General features: G+C 50.7%; 1 protein-coding gene across 4 annotated transcripts in view; it reads right to left on the reverse strand.

The window, feature by feature from the left end:
• Positions 1 to 397: 397 nt before the first annotated feature.
• Positions 398 to 19613, reverse strand: part of Kremen1 (kringle containing transmembrane protein 1) — a 65604-nt gene continuing 46388 nt past the window's right edge. The window contains exons 4-9 of one of the 4 annotated variants that reach the window (XM_039091556.2): positions 18080 to 18204; positions 14549 to 14702; positions 9545 to 9877; positions 7968 to 8126; positions 7022 to 7106; positions 398 to 3706 (exon numbers count right to left, since the gene is read on the reverse strand). In XM_039091556.2, coding sequence (XP_038947484.1) covers positions 3538 to 3706; positions 7022 to 7106; positions 7968 to 8126; positions 9545 to 9877; positions 14549 to 14702; positions 18080 to 18204 — 1025 coding nt within the window. In that variant the 3' untranslated portion in view covers positions 398 to 3537. 4 annotated transcript variants of the gene reach the window in all.

A 19613-nucleotide genomic window follows, 5' to 3' on the forward strand; every position in this document is an offset into this window, starting at 1 on the left:
ACAAAACACCAACCAACAGCAGAGAGAATGGGGACAGGGATGTAAGGCGATGCTGGAGGCCGGCTTAGTTCTTCCTGGGATAATTGCACTGTTTCCCCGTCAGGCCTGCCTTCTGGGGTGGTGGCTGTTTTGAGCTTGGGAAGTGGAAGCTGGGTACCAACCACAGCGATTAGACCAAGCTGCCCTACTACATGGGTAGTTGTCCTGGAGGCCGGGTCAGAACTTGCCGGCCCTGCCTCAACTGTGGTCAAGCAATGCCGAGACCCAGAGCCACCAGGAGAAAGATGGCCAATGCGAGGCCTGGTGCCTGGGAGGATGGAGTCCCAGCACTCCCTGCTTTCCTGTGGGACCCAACTCTTGGACTACCCTGGAGAAATGACAGCCTAGGCCCCACCACTGTTTCTACAACAATGAGAATATTTATTTTCTTCAAACAGTAAAAATAACATTTTTCTCTCTTTTGTAAAAGTACCGTCACATTCCATTTTCTTAAATAACAAAATCCTAAAAATATATATTAAATTGTATACAGTGTGTCACACTTCATCTGATATTTTAAAATACATGATGTTTCTATTTTATTCTCAAAGTTGTATATTAAGAGCATATTTACAAATAAAGCCTTGTTGTCCAAAGTCACATCACTGCTGGAGGGCGAGACTGGGAACCGGATGGTCTTGGTGCCCCGAATGTGGTGGAGATGGCAGCTCCCTGTGCTGGCGAGAAAGGACCCCTCCCATATACACCTTCGGACACTTCCCTCTGACGTGAGAGACTGCCCTCCCACTTGTCCGCCCTGCCCCACTCAGCCTTGGCCAGTGTGTCAGCTCCAGCTTGGCATGACAGGAGCCTGTGTGAGGCCCCCAGGTTCTGCTGGCAGACCCGGGTGGGGGTGCAGCCGGCAGGTCTGACAAGTCCCCCACCCTCAGCCAGAGCAGCTAGGTGGAGAGTGACCCGGAGGTAGAAGAGGACAGTAAACAAAGACACAAAGGGACCAACCAGAGGTTAACAGTTCCCAGGGCGGCACCCAAAGCAGACCTCAACCCCCAAATAGGAGATTCCAAATGCAGAGAGCCGGGTAACCATGGGGAAGCCTGTGGAGTGAGATGGCCTGGGAGAGCCGCGTGTCCCCTGCAGAGGGGCTGACAGTCTGGGAGGCCATCTACTTGTAAGTGCTCTTGAAGGTCAAGCATGGACTGTCCTTGGCAACAGCCTGTGCAAACTCAGTGTCCCGCCAGTGGCTGATGAGGAGCATCAGGTGGGGTCCCGCCTGGGATGACAGCGAGGCATGGGGTGGCACCTGGCCCAGGCACATCCAGGGGCTGGCCCAGAGGCCAGGACAGCTGCACCGGCCAGAGCTTTGATCTGCGAGAGCTTTTGGCTGAGGAGTCTGAAGCGGAGCCCACACTTTGAGAAGTCCAGAGGTCTGGCCTCCTTGTTCACTTTAGGTGGCCTCAGCCCATCCTTGCTGAGGTGGGAGAGGACGCCACAGGCTTCTTCCCTACTGCCTCTGCTTTGTAAACGGTGTGACAGGAAGGGAAGAACACAGGCACCCATGCTTCTAGCTAATGTCTGAGGGTCTGCGCTTCTCCCTCAGGTTCACTCCAGCTGGGTGTTTACCAGCACAAAGGCCCTCTGTGACCGGCCACCTACAGGTTCTAACAGACCGTGGATGTCATTTCTGGGTCTGGCCTGGGTGATTTATAGCCCTTCCCACTGTCCCCTGCTGCTGTTGGAGGAGCGTGGGCACATCCACTGCCCTTCCTGGGGACACCAATACAGGGCTCCTGGGCTGCAGCTGCCACCACACTGGGCCTTGGCTTCCTGCCTCCGAGGTATGCAGAGGCAGGCGAGAGGTGGCCTGAGCTGAGCATGTCCTGGCCAGTGAGCCTTCCCTGGGAAAGAGCCCACGTCCTCTCTGTACTATGCACATGGTGCTCTGTGACTCAACGCTTGTTCTCAGGGGAGAGCCTGCAAATGCTGTGGAGTGGAACCTGTTCCTGTCACTCAATTTCCAGTGGTCTTCACAGCCAGGAGCCTGCAGCCTTTCCCAGATCAAAGTGAGATGACGAAGCCCAGTAGCTCTGTACCCCTGCAGGCCTCCCATAGGAGCTGGGCCAGCCTCTCAGCCCACTGTAGAGACCCAGTGTTCCTCCTCTGGTTGCCTCTCTAGCCATCAGCTCTGGTCACTGCCTTGTCTGCACTCTGCTGCCTCTCCTTGAGGATGCTTCCCAGATGCTGTCCATATAGTCCTGGGGGCATAGCTGGAGATGAGATGCCCAAACCCTACGAAAGACCTCAGTGGCAGTGGCTGAGAGACTCAGGGAAGGTGAGCTTAGTATTCCAGGAGGACACCCAGGAGAGCAGAGGCTCAAGGGCTGGCAGGAGAGTGACCAAGGTCCACCTTCAGGGCACAGGCTGTTTTTCTCAGCTGTGCTGACAAAGGCCACTCCAGACTGCAGGACTTTGCGGTCAGGGATAGCCCTTCCCCTTAGACTGCAGCTGGGGCTCTCAATCTTTTAACCTCTCCTGGGAGATCTCCAGTTCCCAGGCCTGGCCTTTTCCTGCCAATGCTGTAGTCTGCCTCCCTGTCTAAGGGACAATGGGCACGACAAGAGCCCTTACTTCTAACTACTCTGTCCCCATGAAGGGGCAAAGGACAAAGCTCTTGGTAGTTTTGACCTTCTTTTAAAGCCTTGTGTAGGAGCCATAGATGCTCCTCGCATGCTATGCTGCCGTCCTTTCTCTACCCCCTTTCTGGCAGCACTGGGATAGAGCCAGGGCCTGAAGGATGCAAGGCAAGCTCCCTACCACTGCTCTACGGCCCGCTCTGTGCTAGTCCTCAAACTCCTGACTCTGAAGGAGGAAGACAGGCTGAATTCAGATTCCACAGGATTGGGAACTGCTTAAGGGTCAGGCTAGTTAAGTCTAGTACACAAGAAGTTCACTGTGTCTGTCCCATGGATCAGGCTTGCCCCATACGACATTGGGTATTGAAAAGACCCCTCTAGGAAGAAGACACCTGGTGTGGCCCTGTCTCAGTCCTCTCAGACTAGACGACATACCTTAATCGGCACCAGAGAAAGCTCTAATCCAGGGTGCTATCCCTTGTGAGAACAAACTTGGAGGGGAACCAGGTCAGCCTTTAAGAAAACCTGAGAAGTCTTTTAGTCTGGCTCTGTTCCAAACTGTAAGGACCAGGGGGAACTGATCTGTATGCAGACAAAATAGAGAAGAAGCAAGAAAACTCATCATACACTATGCCTACCCGCCACCCAGGAGTCTTCGAGAACCAGGCCCAGCTGCGTCCTGTCAGCCCAGCCCCAGTCTTAGCATCCCCGGTGGGGACAGAGATGCAGGGCAGCTAGGGTAGAGAAGGTGATGGAGGACCCCATGCTGTGCTGCCTCGGCAACAGGGTGCCCCCAAAAGAGATGGAGGTGACTGGAGGGGCAGGGAGTTCTGAGGAAACCTCAGGGGGAGGGGTCCCAGCAAGCTGGAGCTTGGAGTGGAGCCTCCCATCCAGGTGTGGCCAGGCTTCAGTCACTCACGAGGGGGTTACGGTCATCTTGTTGACTCTGACCCTTGAGCTTCTTCTTAAAGATAGAGATTGTAGTGGAGGGTTCATAGAAAATGGTCCAGATCTCCCCAGAAGTCCCAGGCTGGCGACAGTCCCTAAGGTCTCCTGAAGCAGTAACTCGATGAGATCTGTCAAACAAAAGCAGTTTTTCTAGTAGATCTGAACAAAACACTCAAGTAGCCACCTCACAAGCCCTGCACCTGTGACACTGCCTCGGAGGCGAGGCCTTGAGATGTGTGTTGGCTGCCTTAGAGAGCTAAGGCTGAAGGCTGGTTGTGGTGATACACAGGTACTCCTGGAGCTCGGGAGGGGAGGCAGGCACGTCTCTGAGTTCAAGGCCAGCCTGGTTTACACAGTGAGCTCCAGGATAGCCAGGGCTATGTAGCCCTGGTCTCACAAAACAAACAGCTAAGGAACTATATGGGATGTGGAGGTGTGGCCTGTGGGCTCAGAGTCCGGCACAGGGCAGGGTCCTCCTTGTAATTTGGGAAGTTCTGTCAAAACAATTCAAAGCTGGAAAAGGCTGTTTTAAGAGATTATGATTTTTCAAATATTTTCTTTTCTTCCTCTTCTTCTTCCTCCTCCCCCAATAAAAGAATACTATCTCCCAAAGCCATTTGCCTAGGCGCCCACCTCCCTAATGGGGGAAGGGGAAAGTTCTGAAGCGGTGAGCATGACATCAGCCCTACTCCTAACCCATCCTCCTCTCCCCCTCCTGACAGGGACAGGGGAGCTGCAGAAGGATTCCAGTGTTGAGAGGAGTCAGGCCTGCGCTATAGGGCCTCAGCCCTGCTTCAGCCTGCTGTGAGACACCGGGCCCTATAGCTGTTGCGGGGACATGGACAGGACTGTGCCCTGAGGGACTCCCTTGGATGTGAGTTGTGACATTGGTCCTCTGAAGGTGCAGGTTCTACATCAGCGAGACGGGTGAAAAGCCTTGAAAAGCAGCTATTTCTCCTCCCCATCCTTCACTAACAACAGCACAGTGCTGTCGAGAGGGACAGACACGCTCTAGAGTATACACCCTTCGGAAAGGCAGTGTCACGTCCAGTCCTACGCTGTTTACATAATGGGTTTGAGGAGATTCGAGAGGCATCCATGTGGTGTTCTGAAACTGACACTCTCCCCCCATACTCCACATTTCACTCTCTCTCTCTCTGCATGTCTGTCTGTCTGTCTGTCTGTCTGTCTGTCTAAAATGTGAGCTCAGCCAACAAGACAAGGATATTACTTCACTGAAAAAGTTCAGACAGGAGCTGGGGAGGGTCAGTATGTGGCCACAGCTGGCTTTCATGTGTAAATGTTTGCCTCAGAGGCGAATGAGGCCAGGAGAGGAGGCTTGACCAGAGCTTCATGCTCAGGACGGTCTGTAAGCGGGAAGCTGGAGAGTAAGGCTCTTCAGGCACACAGACTGACGGCACCGTCCAAGGGCTGCCCAGTTTTGGAGGCAGCATGCCAGGAGCCAGTCTTTCTCCAGTCGTGTCAGAACTGAGGGTTAAAGCCTTTCTAAGTTTTCTTCCTGTCTCTGAGATAGGTTTTGGTTTTTGTGTTTTTGTTTTATGTCACTTTGTAGCCCAGGCTGGCCTGGGATTTATTAAGTAGAAGAGGCTAGTCTCAAACCAGTGAACTGAATTATTCCAAAAATTTAGTCCCAGGCGGGGGAGGGGCTTGTGGTCCACAGCCTCATCCAGGGGAGCTAATGGCTGTTGGAGGAGAGGAGGCCATGTCTTCCCGGTATAGCCAGTGGTGAATGGCTCGTGCTCCAGTGAACAGACAGTGAAAAGACAGTAGCAACACTCCTGTCTGCCTACTGAGGAGGGAGACCGCAGGCAGTGCTGAACCTAGCAGAAGCAGGGTCTTGATAAGTTGCCCGTGATGGTCTCAGTCACAACCCTCCTGATTCAGCTTTCTAAGAAAGCTAGGATTACAAATGTGTGCCAGTGAGCATGGCTTAAATATATACTTGAAAATAGTGTGTACTTACTAGTAAACTGGGGATAAAACAGAGTTTGGGCATATATGGGTCAACAGCCTCAGACACGAACAGGGGGCACAGGGACCCATGGCCTAGATGTGACAGAAGGCCTGACCCATGGCCTAGATGTGACATAAGGCCTGGACATGTGCAAGCCCATGGGGTCCTGGGCATCAGGCAGTGGTGAGTGAAGCAAGAGCACAGGGTGCCAGTGCACTGAGCCTACATCAATGTCTCCAAAGCAAGCGGCCATTACTGCAGAGCCCCAAGGCTGGTCAAATGCTAAGAAGAACACAAGACTGCTACAAGCTCAGCCTTAACATGGACACAGCTCTCACCCGTCCAACGCTCAGGACATAAGGGCCTGGTGATGGGAAATGCTGGCTTGTGGGTATGACATGGCGTTGGCACTCAGGAATTCCTGGCAGCTAGGGCTGCCCACATAGGCTCTGTATAAGACTGAATTATTCCAAACATTTAGTCACAGGTGGGGGAGGGGCTCGTGGGCCATGGCCTTACACAGGGGAGCTAATGGCCGTCAGGGGCCGTTGGAGAGGAAGCCATTGTCTTCAGGGTGAGTTGCTCATGCTCCAGTGAACAGCCCCACACCCATGCCCATGTGGGCAGCCCTGGCTAAACACAGTGGGTCACAGAGTAGAAACAAAACAAGACAGAAAGACATGGCGTGGCATGGGGGCCTGGTGACAGGAAGGGGAGGGGAGAAGAGACGCATGGGGTGATTGTGACCAGAATACACTATGTACATGTATGGAACTGTGAAAAATAAGTTGATAAAATCCCTACGCACTAATTGAAATGTTGACATTATCTTTGTAAGACTTCCTTGGTTTCTAGAGGCATTAAGAAAAAATGCAGGGGCCAGGTGGCCGTGGCGCACACCTTTAATCCCAGCAATCAGGAGGCAGGTGGAGCTCGATCAATTCTGGGCCAGCCTAGTCTACAGAGTGAACCCGTCTACACAGAGAAACCCTCTCTCGGGAAAACAAAAGAAGCAAACAAATAAACAAAACAAAACAAAACAAAAAAAAAAGAAAAAAAAAAAAGGAAGGAAGGAGGGAGGGAAGGAGGGAGGGAAGGAGGGAGGGAAGGAGGGAGGGAAGGAGGGAAGATGCATGGCACTGTCCTAGGAAGCCAGACTCTTAAACATGCCTCTCTGTAGGGATCGGACAAGCCTCCAAACAGGAAGGAGGCTTTCCCCTTGACTGCTGTTCCCCATGACAGGATGGTTTCAACCCTCCCTAAAACTGAGTCTACCGGACACAGCATCCTTCAACCTCAGTGTGACTGGTCCTGTCACCTGTCTCTCTTGGGAGGGGCAGCAGTGTTCTCTGCCTCATGCTGCCTGGGACTCAGCCTCTGGAACCCCGTTCTAATGTTAAACTGTCCCCAGACAGATGAAGAAACGGCAGAGGAAAGACGCTGTTCTCCTGCCCACACTGGTACTCACTTAAACGTCACGTGCAGAAGGATCTTTGCCACAACGGCTGTGACTGTGAGGATGAGGAGGGTGGCCAGGCCATACACGGTCCATCCTGCAAGTGCAAAGCAGAGTTCACTAGACTCGTGGGGGTAGAGCTGGCTCTGGGAGATCCTGCAGGAGGGAGCAGCCAGCAAGCCTTGCAGCAGGAGCAACCAAGAGCTGTGCTCTGGTAAAAACCGGACTAGAGCTGGAGTCCAAGGCGGTTTGGTAAGTCTGCCTGCCACTGGAACTCAGCAGTGAGCGAGTGACTCGCGTCTTTGCGTCCCAGTTTACTCATCTGAGCAATGGGAAGCAAGACCTGTGAAATTCTACCAGAATCCACAGCCAAGTGATGGCTGCCCAGCATTGCCCTAGTGTCCGTGCACTTCATTCTGCACAAGAGGAGCAGTGCCTGTCTGGCCTTGTGCTGCCAAACTTGAGGACCGGATTTGTGTTTCCAGACAAAAGAAGGGCAGGGGTTTGTCTGGTTCAGTGTACGGCCCTCTGTTTAGTACAGTACAAGGCACCTCGGAAGGAATTCTGTATCTTTTGGGTTCACTTTCCCTTCCCCGTTGGTGCATGTTTTATTACTGAGCCAATCCCCAGCCCTGACACCTTCTGAGTCAACACATTTGAGGAGTTTTACCGTGGGGCTCTAAAAGATGCTCTTATGAGATGTTTTTCTATGACGAAGAGACATCTTAGCTGCTAATCATAGTTACCAAAGGCACACAGAAGCCATCTTTGGCGGGGAGCTACACTGATGGGAGCATGTCTCTCAAAGGCCATGCAGATTAGAAGTTGCAGGGCCAATAGCCCAACCTGTGTCTGCAGGAGAAGCACCCCACAGCACCTTTGTTTCTGTAAGTGTTGAAAGAACTACCTTCCACTCTGTGGCCGCTGGCCCCAACTGATGGTACCCAGGAATGGCTACCTGGGACGGTCTGCGGTGGGTGGCTGGGGCTGGAGGTGATGACATAGAGGACTTTGGAAGAGTGGGCAGCGCTGACGCTGAGGTTGGCTTGTTCCGTGATCACCTCTGCCAGGGTCTGGTTGATAGCAGGCCTCTCCTGTGGAGGTTCTTCCTTGGTGGCTTGAAGAGCAAAAGGATTAACCAGACAAAGCTGAGGACTACGGCAGGAAGGAGGGTGGTCCTCTGAGCGGGATGAGGCCTTTTCTATTCTCCTTTCTCTCTGTGTGAGAGGATGTTTTACGCGTGTGTAGGTGTACATGCATGTGAGGTGCATGTACATGTGAAGGCACAAGGTTAATCCTTGAACATTCCTCCATGTTACTCAGTGAGGCAGAGTCTAAAACCCAGTATGGAGAGTTCCAGGAATCCCATCTCTACCTTCCAAAGGCTGGAATTGGATGTGGGCCAACACCCCCACCCAGAGCCACGCCCACCCAGAATTTTATGTGCATTCCAGGGCTCTGCACTCTACTCTCGCCTGCTCAGCAAACACCCAATCTCAGCACTTCCCATTTTTGAGACACGGCTTCATATAGCCCAGGCTGGCCCCGAGCTATGTAGTTGAGGATGACCCTGAATTGTTATTCTTCCAGCTTCTACTGTCCATGAGCTGTTCTTACAAGTGTATGGTATTACTCCTGGTTAAGGAGGCCTGATCTGATTCAATGCAGTGTCCTCCATTGGTCTCTGCTGGTGAAGCAGAACCTGTCAGGCTGTGTGCTGAGGGGAGAGACTGCTGAGCCTAGTGTTGAGACGGTCTCTTCAGATACTGAACCCACTTTCTTGTTTCCCTTGGCTTTGTGCTCGAAGCACCTCCTTGTTACAGCAAACCCGACCCACGTGCTCTAGTCTGTCCCACTTCCTGTAGCCTTCGTCCCAAACTTTTCTAGGTTGTGTGGTCCAATACCTGTGCTTCTCGGAGGCTAGCAGAGGCTCGTGTCAGGGGCAGAGCGTGTGTGTCTGAGGAGTGATGGTAACTTAGTCTGCAGGACAGGACTGCTGGGTTGTTTAGGGGCAGTAGGAGGGTGGAATGACCACTTGGGAGCCTTCCAGTTCTGTCCTGCATCTCCCTCTCATCTATCCATGCAGTCTGCCTACACTGCCACTAAACAGCTAGAATGAGCCTGAGGAGACGGCGTGCAGCCTGCTCTTTCAGAGGGCCTGAGTGGTTCCCAGCATCCATTCCATGTAAGGCTGCTCACAACTGCCTGTCTACACCTCTAGCCTCCCTTCTTTACCCTGAAGCACCCACACATGTGGTATATGGCATATACTCGCAGTCATAAATAAAAGCTAAAATAAATGTATTAAAATAGTGAAATTGAAATATAAACTAATTGTGACTGAAAGGCGGGGAGCTGTGCACTGGGAGGCGGGGTGTTGTGTGATGGTGGTTGGGGGATGAAATAATATTGAAATCATCTGTAGCTGAGTCAGGAGGACCAAGTCTGCTCCCCAAGATTCACTTTAAACTTGAAAACACTGGCAAGGAGGCAAAGGCAGAGGCACCTATGCCCCCAGAGACAAGGATATCTTACCTTGGTACAAGACAGCAAATCCCTGGGCCTGGTTGATGCGATCAGAGAAGAAATATAAAATGACGAAGTCCAGAGAGACATTGAAGGACAGAGGTGGACGGCTCCTGCCGTCGAAGCGGACCAGGACGCGGTGGGTGTAGCCGTCCAGCAGCTCCACCATGTCTGCAGAATCCCTGATATCGAATATCGTGAAGTTGAAATGGATGCGAGAGGCTCCTGGAACCCGGATAGTCCAGTAGCAGACCCTCCCAGTGGCGTAGGTGTCAGGGAAGTCAGGAGAGTAGACCACAGCTGCCATGGAGGAGTAGTTCCCACCGCAGGCGCCCACGAGAGCTACAGAAGAGAAGACAGTGGGCCTTGGCTCCTCTCTAATGTGGACATGAACAAACTCCTAGGAAATGTGATCCTACTAGGGACATTGTTTCCAGCTACAAACCAGGCCATCTTGGGTTTCAGGATCAAATCATAGAATGAATCACTTAAACCCTGAACAGACGACTGTGTGGACTGTTTGGTTTCCCCAGGAGACCTTAGACTACTGCTTGGAGGAGCAGTGAAGCCCAGGCCGGGGTCTGGCTGGAGTCAGACAGTCTGCATCAGGAGCAGCAGTGCCATGTGATCCCGAGGGCCACACCTCATTCCCAGGCCTCTCACTTGTTTTGCAGTGTAGGGCCACCACCTGCTGCTGTATCCCATGACGCTGCGAGGACATCTGAGATAAAGTGCAGGAAAACACTGGGACCTCTCAGCCGAGGAGAGGCTTTTGAAGAGGTGATGTCACAAAGGAAAGGGCCTCCAGTGTCCTCCGGGTCTCCAGTACCTTAGAGGTGCAGTGCTTGCATGAGAAGTCCACAAGGAGCTCTGGACTGAAAGACGTGCTCTACAGGGCATGCTCTCCTAGCATGTGTGACCATGGGTTGGGGCTCTAAAAGCACCCAAAGGGGAAAGGTGGGGGGGAATACCAGACTCACAGAGCTCTGTGTCATCCACACTGTGCATCAGCCCTGCTTTCTCAGGACTCATGGTTTGAATTGGCAGGCTTTTAGAAAGGGGACACCTATGTAATTAAGACCTTGAAAATGAGAGACTTCAGGAGGGAGTGTAGGAATAGGATTGAAAAGAAGTTGTTATTTCTCACTCAGGGCCATGTGCATGCCAGGCAAGCACTCGCCCCTGAGCATAGCTCCAGCAGGCTTTAGGAAAGTTCTTCTCGAGCGTACAGAAAAGCTATAAAAATAGGCTGCCTTGCTGGCCCTGGTGGTGCAGGTGTGCAGTCCCAACACCACGGAGGCTGAAGCAGGATGTCAAGACCGGCAAGAGCTCGGTGGTAGAGCCTTTGATGACCTCGAGTCTCCAGGAAGCTGCTTTTTCTTCCTAGCAACGAGGAAGCTCAAAATCAGAAGCCTAGGCCTCAAGATAACCACAGAAAGTTAGCAATAATGAGTGGGGTCACAGAAATGGGCTCGTCTGTGCCAGAGTCCAGAGGGAAGAGGTGACCACCACAGATCCTGTGAGATGCTGCATGTGAGCAAATTCCTAGGGGACCTGTCAGCCTGGCTTGTGATACCATTACAACTGGTGTCTTAGCCAGGCCGATCGTAGGACTTCAGAGACAAACACAGAGCAGAAAACAAAAAGCAAACAATTGGCCAGAAATGCGTGTAAAGTCACAGACAAAGAAAACTGGAAGATGACGTCACAGACATCACTTTGGACTGGGACAAATAGTTCTCCGATGGCATTTTAGGAAGGAAGTGGCAAACCGTGACTCATAGAAGGCTCTGGGGTGTAAGGCTCAACATTCATTTTACATGAGAGGAGATGCCGCCAAGGTGCCCTGCTGGACAAGGGCTGCCTAGAGAAGTGTCTCTGAGCTCCTGTGCCTAGGCACTCAGAGGCAGTGGGAGCCATCCAGGCAGGCCTGGAGACAGACACCACAGGCTGTCAACAGCACCTGTCGCTGTAATAGGGTAAATGTAGTTTTGCTGGCTTACCAAAGGCAAGCCCTACAGGGTCATGGTGGTTTGACTGACATTCATTGTGCTGTAAGGGGGTCAGAGGACACCTCAGGTATTGCTCTTCAGGACCTGTCAGCCTTGTTCCTTGAGACAGGAGCTTGCCTGCCAGTAGGTGGGACTGGCTAGTCAATGAATCCCAGGGACTTTCCCTGTCTCTGCCTTTCCAGTGCTGTGATGACAAGCAGGTGACCCTCTATGCCATCTCCTCAGTCCTACACCAACCTGTTTAAGGAAGGCCCAGGAGGCCATCAATAAGCAGCAGTGTCGGGGCTGGGGATTTAGCTCAGTGGTAGAGCGCTTGCCTAGGAAGCGCAAGGCCCTGGGTTCGGTCCCCAGCTCCGGAAAAAAACAAAAAAACAAAAAAACAAAAAAAAAAACCAGCAGTGTCCAAGTTCCCTGAGGGAAGCTATGAGAGTGAAGTCTAAGTGGAGACTTGGGACACGCCAGGAGCGTGTGGGATGTCTGTTGAGAAAGGCTGCAGGAGAAGTGTGAAGCCAGACGAAGAGAAAGAATGTGTGTTACAGGCAGTAGGGTCGTGTGGGCAGGGTGGCCCAAGCCTGTCAGAGTCAGGCCGTGAATGGTTTCTGACTGGATTCGACAGGCACTTGCCTGGCTTTGTCCAATCTTTGCTTACTGCTCTCCAGCTCCCTCTTTGGAGGTGAGAATGCTGACTGTTGCCCCAGAACACGGGGAGTGTGGAACTCCCTTTGGTGTTACAGGGGTCGAAGCTCAAGGTCTGCCTGCATCACAGCAGAGACTTTAAGAGCACTGGCTGTTCTCGAGTTCAATTCCCAGCACTCACATAATTTCTCATGACTATCTGTAACTCACGCTCTGGAGATCTGGCCTCTGAGGATGCCAGGCAGGCATGTGGTGCATAAACACACAGCCAAAGCACCCATACACAACATCTAAATAAAATAATAAAGTCATTGGTTTAAAACAAACACTATGGGTGCTTCTGTTCTAGTTAGGGGTTTCCTTTGCTGTGACAAAACACCATGACCAAAAGTAAACTGGGGAGAAAAGGATTTATTTGATTTATATGTCCACATTGATGTTCATTACAAAAGGAAACCAGAACAGGAACTTAAGCAGGGTAGGAACCTGTAGGCAGGAACTGATGCAGAAGCCATGGAGGAGTGCTGCTTACTGGCTTGCTTCCCTTGGCTTGCTCAGCCTGCTTTCTTATAGAACCCAGGACTACTAGTCCACGGTTGGCACCACCTACAATGGGCTGGGCCCTCCCCCATTGATCACTAATTGAGAAAATGCCTTACAGCTGGGTCTCATGGCGGCATTTCCACAGCCGAGACTCCTTCCTCTCTGATGACTCTATCTTGTGTCAAGTTGACACACAGAACCAGTCAGTACAACTTCTGGGTTGGACTAAGTGCATTTGTGCTATGAGGTGCACATCGGGTGCACAGTTCAGTAGCTGGCTCTGGCACCCCTGTTCATCTGACACCCTGTGGTGCTGCCACAAAACAAAGCTGCTTCATCTTTCCCTCCTTGCTATAACGCCCTGAAACCCCTCAGGTCCCAGGGGTCAGAGACACCTTTCCTGCCTTAAGTTGCTTTTCTGTTTTAGTCACAGTTCCTAGAGCCTTGGGAGGGAGTACAGCCTGTTGCTATCTTGACTTGGGGCTTCCATTCTTTGTGAAAAGGTAAGTTCTTACTGATTCAAGCAGTATTAATTTGTGATACCTCATTATGGCAGCTCTAGGAAACAAAGCTTGTGATGGTATTGCTCAAAATGGAGCTTCCCACCTAGATGAGATGTCAGGAGTGCATGCCTGGACCCTCAGCCATCAGAATCCTGCAGAGGTGCCAACATCCTCTTAAGTTTGAGGTCTCTGTTCTGCCTTTTACTGGAGACTTCCCTTTGTAGAATGTTAACTCTACCTGGGGTCAGAACTCTTACGAAGTCTCACCACCACTGTGTGTATGTTACGGCAGGGAATGAGAGAACACAGTGTGGGAGAGGCCAAGGCTCAGAATCCACATCAGTCAGTACAGCCCTGCCTCTTGCTGGCACCTCATCCATGGCGGTGGCTCAGGGAAAACTCAACGACAAGACTGGGAAAATAACTTGAAGTGTTTGCAGTTACTGCCTCAGATGCTCCCCGGCGAGCTACAAAGCCCCAGTGTCTGCGAACACACAAATGGGGCTGTATCAAAACAAGAGCGCGCCAGACAGACACTACTCGAACAGCAGTGTATATCCTAAGCTGAAAGCCTTATCTACTTGTCAGAGTAGCCCTGAGATAGCCTGTGGGAGCGTAGAGGGACAGTGTTAACGTCACAGGGCTGTCCATTCAAAGGGAAGGCTGCATACTCTGGTGTCTGCCCAGAAGGCTGGGAGTGGGTGTGGTCAGTAGCCATGGCCTATGCACTGTGTGGCCGGGGTCAGGACTGGTCCTTATTTATCATGAGCTTGTGGATCTACAGAGCCTATCTCTGTAGAAGGTATCATATGTAGTCTATCTATGGGACCGATCTTTATGGACGATGTCACGAGTGCTTTACAGAGTTTCAGGGTAGCCACATCTTATGATTTACTGTGTACACGGGACTGGGCTAATTACCACCAGGAAAGTTTTCATCAAACTGGGTTGTGCTTAAATAAACCTGAAGTAAACTAGTTGTGGCCAGGCTCCTGAAGTCTGAACGAACACCAGCTAAGTCATGTTGAACTGAACTACCTTCTTGCCTCCCATGGATGGCTACTCTGCTGGCCACGGTGGAGTATGTCCATGCAGACACCCGCAATAGCCAAGACACTCGGAGTACTACACACAAGTGTAGACTGTTACACTGTACTAGAGGGCAGATCTGAGCCAACCTGTTGTGTACTTCAGTCCCGGGGGCTGAGTCACGGCTGGTATCACATGGCACAAGCTTCTTGAGTACTGAGGAATGGGTATTTTAATGGGTGGGTGGGCCTTCTGCCCCTGGTCATGCCCTTGGCACCAAACATACTCACTGTCAAAGAGGATAATCCTGCCGTCCCCACCGCAGGGCTGCGTGTGGTCCCCGAAGCAGACACTATTGCACTCGGTGCTGGCTGCCTCCCCGTGCTTCCAGTAGTCAGGATTATTCCCACAGAAGCATGCGTAGCCTGACTCCATCCCAGCAAACTGCCACAACGGAAAAGGAGCGTGAGGACTTCTTTTTTGTTTTTTTTTTTTTTTTTTTTTTTTTTTTTTTCGGAGCTGGGGACCGAACCCAGGGCCTTGCGCTTCCTAGGCAAGCGCTCTACCACTGAGCTAAATCCCCAACCCCGCGTGAGGACTTCTAAGTTGGACCATGTGTATTTTGCATTATGAGATGGCTATGAACTTGGGGAGGCTGGCAGCCCCCTTACCCTCAAACCCGGAGCAATAAGCCTCAGTTTCCCCATCCACCCTTTCCCTGTGACTTTCCTTAGTTCACTCATGTCCCCTGCCTATGAGACTCGTTTCTCCTGTTTCTATTGTATTTTAGTCTTTAACATGAAACATTGGTTAAAAACAGAGGAACACTTTATTTACTATTTACTATGTGCCAGGCAAAATTTTATTTAACATTTTTAATTAATTTTTATATAAATAAATGTTTTGCCTGCATGTCTGCCTGGGGCCCTCAGAGGTCAGAAGAGGATTTCTGATCTTCTTCTTTTTTTTTTTTTCTTTTTTTTTCGGAGCTGGGGACCGAACCCAGGGCCTTGCGCTTGCTAGGCAAGCGCTCTACCACTGAGCTAAATCCCCAACAATTTCTGATCTTTTAAAACTGGAGTTACAAATGACTGTGAGCCACCATGTGGGTGCTGGGTAGCAAACCTGGTTCCTTTGGAAGAGCAGCAGCCAGTGCTCCTAACCACTGAGATCTCTCCAGCTCCCTTATTTAAAACAAAAGCCACCTTTATTTTTATGTGCATGGGTGTTCTGCCTGCGTGTGTCTGCACTGCATGTGTGTAGTGCCTGTAGAGCCCAGAGGAGGACACTGGATCCCCTGAGACTGGAGTTTCACAGTTCTCATGTGGGAACTGTCATGTGGCCGCTGGAAATCATCCTCTGCGGCTTTAGTTATGTCTCCAGTTCTCTGTCCTCTCTCCCTCTCTCCCTCTCTCTCTCTCTCTGTGTGTGTGTGTCCATCCATCTGTCATCTGTGCTGTGTCTATGTCCATCCATCTGTCATTCCTGTTGTGTGTATTGTGTGCATCTATGTCCATCCATCTGTCATCCCTGTTGTGTGTATGTGTGCATGTGTGTCTGTTTGTCTATCTGTAACTGTATGTCTGTGGACACATGAGTACTTGTGCTCAGAGGCCAGAAGACAGTGTCAGATGCCTTAATACCTGAGTTACTGAGCTGATGAATGTAGGACAAGGTAAGAAACTCTCGTCCTCCCCAAGATCAGCACATGTCCTTAGCTGCTGAGCCGTCTCTCAGGCCCCAAGACACGCTCTACAATTAAATGTACCAGCAAACTCATCCAGCATCGTTTACACTTCGTTTCATTAATGTTAGTACACTGAGCACACAGTCCTGCAGGAGGCAATCCCCAGACACAGAAGGAGCGACACCACACTGGAGCCTTGGTGCGCTTGCTTTATAGCCCCTCCCACAATCCCTGGCAACCACCACCCAAGGTTTCTACTAGGGTCATTTTGTCATTTTGAAAATATAAAGCAGCTTTATAAAGCAAAACCCCCTCAGCATGGCTGTAAGTTCAGACCCTCTGGAGCAGGCACGAACAGTTCACTCCCTTAGCCTACTGAACACAGTCCCGCATAGTAGGACAGGACACCATTTATTTCCAGGTGTTTAGTATGAGAACTCGAACCTCCATAATCATTTCCATACAGATTCCTGTAAGTTTTCATTTGACTGAAGTAATAATTAGGGGCAAGATTGTTGGGCTTAACTTTTAAAAGAACCACCAACCTTTCCCAGAGAGCTTCTGTTGCCCCGGACCCTCATTGGCACTTGCTACTGCCAGAATGTTTGCCTTTATCCACGCCGATGGCCGTGCACCTCACAGTGGCTTTACTGTGCAGTTTAACGACTGACGTTGTATATAATTCCATACGCTCATTTGCACTGGTGTGTCCTCTTTGGTGGAGAATTGTTTCTTTTGCCTATTCTAAAACTGCGTTGCCTGAAATTCACTATGGTGAGCTTTAGTTTTTGCACCTCTGGGATCAAATCAACCCTGGCTGTAGGCAGCAGCATCCCTTGGGCGGAGGCCCAAATTTAACAAAGGAGGAAATGGGCGGGGCAATAGCCCCTTGTGGCTGTTTCCGGACTGTCCTGCACTGTGACAGCTGCCTCAAGCTCCTGATGCCACATGTCAAAGTGTGACTAAAATAAACCTTCCTCCGTAAGCGTCTTTTGTGGCAACTTTGAAAAAGGGAGCAACGCAGAATCTAAACACTGTTCTGCATGCGATTAGCCCACTGCCTCGTGACCATTTCCTAATCTAATGATCTTGGCAATTTTGCTAAAAAACCAACTGACCATCAACTTATAGGTTCATTTTTAAGTTGTGAAGTCTACTGGCCTGCAGGTCTGTTTCTATGACACTCTGACAGTAACTTTTTTCTGTAGTTTAAAGTCAATCTTTGCCTAAGCTATGATGCAAAACGAGACTCATTTTTCTTCATTAAGAGTTACAATGTGTCTTCGGCCAGAACATTCTGCATTCTGTGGGCTACACAGTCTCTTTTTCTGCCCAGCTTTCTGGCCACATAATGAAAACAGCTACAGACAATAGGGAAATGAACGGGCATGGCTCTGTTTAATAAATACTTTATTTACCTTGTGGTGGTTGGTATATGCTTGGCCCAGGAGTGGCACTATTAGGAGGTGTGGCCCTGTTGGAGTAGGTGCGTCACTGTGGGCATGGGCTTTAATACTCGACTCCTAGCTGCTGGGAAGCCAAAATTCTGCTAGCAGCTTTCAGATGAAGATGTAGAACTCTCAGCTCCGCCTGTACCATGCCTGCCTGGATGCTGCCATGCTCCCACCCTGATGACAATCAGCTGGCTCTGAGACATTCACCATATGCTCAAGCTCGGCACAAGCAAGCAGCCATACGGCCGTGGGGTCCAACTGCCTTGCTTATTCGCCTGTCTCACACGAGCAGGGTACCCTTCTTTCCTGGGCTTACTTAACGGCTTTTAGACTGAATTGGTTAAGGAAAGAGGGAAAAACAAAAGGAGAGAGGGAGGTATCTTTTTCGGTCTAATTTAATACAAAATAGCACTACTGAACCTTAGTAATTGGGGAATACATTTCAGATAAAGAAAAAAAGAGGAAGAAGAGAACCTTTGGGAGAGAGGTAAGGCTTAGCAGTTTACTGTTGCCTTGATTTGACTCTCTATAGAGCCATTAACATCCCTGGTCATAACAGATAAGGGCTGGGCAGAGGCTACCCCCCTCCCCACCTTTACACAGAATGCTGTCTGTGCTCTGACTTCCCAGCCTGCTCTTTGGGCTGCCCCAATTTAGCATTACTTTTTCTACAGTTGTACCTTGAATCTCTGACTCCGACAAAAGCTGATACAGGTTTGGATGGTGAGCTTGTTGGACGTCTTACTGGTGCCCGTGAGAGGAGGTGGGTTTCCATGATCCTTGTAGCAGCCAAGGTTTCCAGGCACTAGAGACAAACAAAACAAAAGAATTTCACAACATCTGGCTGGGAAACACTCAGAAGGAAATGCGGCTTGTGCCAGGTGTGTTCTTCCTATGTTTACACCCTGAGGTACAACACAGGCAAATGACAACAACTCTAAAACAGACCCTCTGGTACCGGTCTCTGCCAGTGTGGCATGCAGATCCCCAGTTTACTTCATCTGTGTCGGTAGAATTCAGTACTGAAGAGGACCAGGAACAATCTCGTAAGAGAGAGAAGGTGGCTTTGCTTTTTTTTTTTTTTTTTTTTCTTTTTTCTTTTTTTCGGAGCTGGGGACCGAACCTAGGGCCTTGTGCTTGCTAGGCAAGCGCTCTACCACTGAGCTAAATCCCCAACCCCGGTGGCTTTGCTTTTGTCCCATGGCACCCATCTTGCAGTGATTCACCAAATGACAGACACGGAGGGAATGAGCAGAAGAACCCAGAGGTGTTCCTTTGGACACATACATGCGAATCTACAAGAAGAGTGATACTGCCGACGCCAAGGGAATGAACACTGTTCAAAACGGAATGACCGTAAGTGTTGCCGCAGCGAAATCGGAAGTGTCTACATCATTCAGCACACCACACGCATCACTGTAACAAGCAGGTGACGGCAAGGCTCTTGCCTAGAGAAGCAACGTGCGCACGGAACATGTTAAGCACCGAGAGCCAACGCAGTTTCCTGAAACTGGTGATGGAAAAACCTGTCAGAAAAAAGGATGCCAAGAAGCAGTGTGTTCCGCAGAGCACTGGCCAGCTCTGCTGGAGGAGCAGGCTTCATGGGACCCGAGGGGAAGGAGCCTGGGCTGCTGGGGCGACTCCCCATAAATCCACAGCTTAATGTGCAAAAAAGGTAGGAAAAAAAAAGACCAGAAAAGCAGGATGGCAATGTCTCATGGGTTAGAGGTACTTGCTTGATGACCTCAGTTTGATCTCTGGAACCCACATGATGGTGGAGAAAACCAACTCCTAAAAGTTGTTTTTTGGCCTTCACGTGTGTGCTGTGGCATGTGCTGCTCTCTCCCACCCTTCTCCCCCCACCACAGTAGTAGTGAATCGATCAGATTAAATGGTTCCAGGCTACTGGAGGAGGTCGGGTGGGGCACACAGCCCCAGGATTTCAGGTTAAAGAAAGAATGGCAAATTTGAGGCCAATCTGGGCTACATGATGCATTGGGATTTGCTTTAAAAAGTCCATAAACGGGGTTGGGGATTTAGCTCAGTGGTAGAGCGCTTGCCTAGCAAGCACAAGGCCCTGGGTTCGGTCCCCAGCTCCGAAAAAAAAAAAAAAGTCCATAAACAAATAAGCAAACAGACACAAGACCGGAGAGATGGCTCCACGGTTAAGAGCACTGGCTGCTCTCCCAGAGGGCACAAGTTAGACTCCCAGCA

This window comes from Rattus norvegicus, chromosome 14 (assembly GCF_036323735.1).
Source record: "Rattus norvegicus strain BN/NHsdMcwi chromosome 14, GRCr8, whole genome shotgun sequence".
Classification (NCBI taxonomy): Eukaryota; Metazoa; Chordata; class Mammalia; order Rodentia; family Muridae; genus Rattus; species Rattus norvegicus.